Raw genomic sequence first — 4076 nt, 5'->3', positions numbered from 1 at the left:
TTACAACGTGATGTAAAAGCTCATCATTTTGCATCACCTGGTGAACAGCTGTCTGCTCCTGACAACTAAAACACGAGTCATGTTTCAGCACTTTAAGGACTTAAGATTAAGGTTCAGGATGAATCGTGGTCTTTGTTAAACACCCAAAGAGTCAAGACTGGTCTGAAGAAAGAAATGGGACATTTTAACATTATTAACCCAAACCATGAACTTTATTGACCTTCTGTTACCCACACTGAAGGACTCAGACGTCCACCTCGACCTTTGACCTGCAGCTTCTGGACTTCTGTCGCTAGAAAAGATGTCGCAGCTGAACTGAATCCAGGAAGCAATCACACATTATTAGTATGTAAACTTAATGTAAAGGTGACTTTCCTCCATGTAGACTTGAGCTCCAGGAGAACAAACAGAGACGATTCGGACACGTCTGAGAATCGCTTTCTTTCTGTTAGTCCACAGTTTGCCGGTTTACTGTTTACACGTTCATATAAAAACATTACAGACATGAAACACGAAGAAGAGTTCGACACATCAGCTGCTGGACTGGGTTAGCACGAGTTAAAGGTTTCTGGACGTTCCTCACGTCCCTTTTGAACGCCTCAGTGTTTCTGCTGTTTTATGGACTGAATTCAGCAAAAAACACCAACATGCTCATAACACGTCAAAGAAGCATTCACAACTAACACGAAGCACATTTTAAGAAAATGATGTGGAACACCAGCTTCACTTCATGTTCACATTGTTTATAGTTAATTTCTTGATGTGAAGTTTCTAAAAACATGATTGATGGAGCCTTAATAAAACCTTAGAAAACTCTGAAAACGTTTTTTTTTTGTTCATGGAAAGTTAATGTTTCAGATACACGTGAAACGTGTTGTTACACCTGCTCATATGTGAAATGCTGTTGAGATGAGGTAACTGTGCTGTTTCAGCTGATGTCTGATAAGAATTCAGGCCCCGTGGTGTCGTTTGTCACAAACTCAGTCGATGCTCATCTTGTGTTCAGAAGTGCTTTGTGTTCAGTTAGCACGCTAACTAGATGGCATACATGTTACCAGCTAGCACGCTACGATATCACTGTAGATTTACTAACTTACAGAAGTTCATTTCAAGCGATTTTTTTCTTCGATAGCTCAACATTGCTGTAAAATATGTTGAAGACCCATTTATACTAATTTATACCAATTCGCTGGTGGAGTTAGCTACAACGGCAGTGACGTCGTTCAAAGATTCAGCTCAACATTTAAAGTCTTGGACAGAAATCACCCAAATCCTCCAACCAGTCACTGGCAGTTTTAACGTTACTTTGATTGATATCTCATTTTTTCAGCTAACTGTCGTCTGTACTCACTTTTTAAAACTGGTTCCCCTAATTCTGACAAGAACTTGCCAGAATCAGTGCATCCATTGTTTTTTATTGTGAGGCAGTTCTCACTTTTTTGGATTCTCCCTGTTTTACATTTTAATATAAACTTTGTGAAAAGGGACACAAAGTGGCCCGAGGGTCAAGACTGACAGTTTGAGGCAGTTTCATAGACGAACTAGATAAAAGCATATTTTAGTTACTCCTGTTCATTTTAAATGTTACATTTATTGTAAGTTGGCTCTAATTGGCTACAAACCTAAAATGTAAAATGTCCTAAAATCCTTCTCATGGTATCAAAGTTTCACTTTGCATTTTCCATCACTCTATTCTCAACTTTCTAACGAGTTGAGTGACGTTGAACAAAATGCATTGCAGCCTTTTTGAAATCAGACAGAGGTCCTTATTGATCAGGATCACAATGTTTCTACAAACAAAAGGCAGATGATCAAAGGAACAAGGATGTCCATCAGACTTCATCTTATCAAGGTCTCTGAGGAGAGTTCAGGAACTGTTAAAAGAACTATCTGTAGGCATGGCCCTCAGTGTTGCCTGAGGTCCTTTTGAGGGGAGACCATTAAGGTGCCTACGGTCCTTGTCTGGGCACCCAGGTGAAGTTCCACCTTCCCTGGGGGTTCTTTCTGACAAACGCTTGTCCCTGGGGGAAGCTATGGGTCTTGACGCTGCTAGATGGGCTGAGGGACATGCTGAAAGCTAAATCTGTGCGGTTGCGAGGCGTTGTAGGAGGCTGAGATCCCAGTGAGGGACTCATTGGGCTGCCACCGCACACAGGTGTCCATCGCTGGTTCAAGAGAGGACTCGATGATGAGATGGGGGAGAAAAGGACTCTTTCTCCTGGTGGACTAAAGTGGTCTTTGTCTTGTGACGGTGCCTGGCTGTCTCTCCGTGGAGACCAGTAATAGGGATGTTTTGCTTGATTTCCCTCCAGAGTTTGGACTTGATTCAAGGCAGTGATGGAGCAGATGTCTGCTCTGTTTGGTGACTGGGTGAAGGGTGGTTCTTCTGTTAGTGGTGGAGGTGGGAAGGCAGTTGATGTGTTGTAGCTCCTGATCACAGTTTCAGGAGCTCCATGCTGTCTGGTTAGTCCAGTGGCAGTAAAGTCAGAGCATTGACCTGGAGAAGCTGTGCAGTTCTGAGGTGACTTGGCAGGATTACCACAGTTTGCTTCTTGGCAGTCAGCAGCACTGTACCTATAATCAGTTTGATACGTTGATCTTCGGCAGTAGCTGTGGACAGAAGATGGCGTGGAAGTGGCAACTGAAGGACTAAAAGAGGAGTCTAGAGTGCAGTCAGGGGACGAGGAAGAGGAACCATCATAAATCAAACTGCAGAAGCTGTATCCAGGTGAGGAAGAGGAGTTGCCGGATGTGTCGATGGTGTCTCGGTCCTTCAATCCCAGCGTTCGTAGAACCCAGAGGTCCAGGTTCGGTTCTGAGGAGGAAGATGTCTCAGAGGACTCGGAGCAGAACTCGGCAGTGAGGTTCCTGCAGACTCTCTTTCTGACCTGCCGGGAGGTTTGGAGTTGTTGACTGCCATTCTGGAGAGGTCCTTCGTTGATGTACATCAGGTTTCTCTTCAGCTTCCTCCTCCCATCAGCAGTCAGTTTCTATGAGGGGAGAACAAGGACAGAGCAAGATGGCATATTAAGTATTTATATATATAAATATATATATTAAGTGATACTGCCCTCTTTGTGCTCATAAGACCACTGTAAGCTGGACAGAACCTTTTCTGTAGATGAGAGGGGTCCAGGTTTTGAGCTGGCACATACGATGGGGACTGATGACTGACTGATTTTATCAAGAAATTTCCTGGTTTGAGACTGGTTGTCCATCAAATGAAGTAAAGGCGTCTCCATGTTCAGAGTTATTGTGATAATGCACGAGTTGGTGCAGTTTGGGTGGACTAGGAAACTCCAACATCTGAGCGGTTACGATCGCGGACGCACCTTTGCCTTTTGTTCCAGGGTCCTCACAAAAGATGAGTTGAGGAACTCTCTGAGTTTGTTGTTCTCGTCCTGCAGTCTGGCCAGTTCCTCTTCTCTCTGCAGCAGAGTGTCCTGAAGCTGGAAGAAGTAAAAACATACTGATGCCAAAGTCAAACAGACAGCAGGACGTGGTGTTTACTCTGAGGACATCCTGTCTTTGGTACCTGTTTGTTTCTCTGCAGGTGAGGGGACAGCTGCTGTGACCACATCAGACCAGCAGGGGGAGAGCTGCTAAAACCACACTGAGACTCTGAAACACAGACGGAGACAAAGAAGGATTAAGAGGTAATCTGATTACATTCTCTATCCTTATGCAGACATTAACGGGGCGAAGCTTCGAGTTTCAAAGACGAAGTATTCACATACTTAGAAAATACCACATTCAACATGTTACCACAGTCGAAGTGCAGAAGCAGTATTATCTAAATGTACTTATTGCACAGCAGGACCATTGTCAGTGTTTTACTTTATATTACTGGATTATTATTTCAGATGCATGTAAGCAGCGTTTTAATGTCGCTGCTGGACAAGAGAGATGAATTTTAACTTCTTATCATCGAATATTTGTCTTCCTTGTGGTGAAGCCCCTTCACCTGTGATTACCTGCGAGGATCATTTCTTGTATTTCACTTGAAGTTTTTTGGAGCTCCATCTAGTGGACGTCAGAGAAACTCCAACTGGTGACCTTCAGCTCTCGGCTGCTGC

At 43.7% G+C, this 4076-nt stretch overlaps 1 protein-coding gene across 1 annotated transcript in view; it reads right to left on the bottom strand.

The window, feature by feature from the left end:
- Window positions 1–1546: 1546 nt before the first annotated feature.
- gmnc (geminin coiled-coil domain containing) overlaps window positions 1547–4076 on the bottom strand; it is a 5080-nt gene continuing 2550 nt past the window's right edge. Inside the window, exons 3-5 of the mRNA XM_076736072.1 lie at window positions 3536–3621; window positions 3333–3449; window positions 1547–2990 (exon numbers count right to left, since the gene is read on the bottom strand). Coding sequence (XP_076592187.1) covers window positions 1950–2990; window positions 3333–3449; window positions 3536–3621 — 1244 coding nt within the window. The 3' untranslated portion in view covers window positions 1547–1949. The remainder of the gene's footprint in view (window positions 2991–3332; window positions 3450–3535; window positions 3622–4076) is intronic.

The sequence above is a fragment of the Chaetodon auriga genome, chromosome 7 (assembly GCF_051107435.1).
Source record: "Chaetodon auriga isolate fChaAug3 chromosome 7, fChaAug3.hap1, whole genome shotgun sequence".
In the NCBI taxonomy this organism is placed as follows: Eukaryota; Metazoa; Chordata; class Actinopteri; order Chaetodontiformes; family Chaetodontidae; genus Chaetodon; species Chaetodon auriga.
The sequence above is the reverse complement of the archived record's forward strand: the minus strand, read 5'-3'. Positions and strand labels throughout refer to the sequence as shown.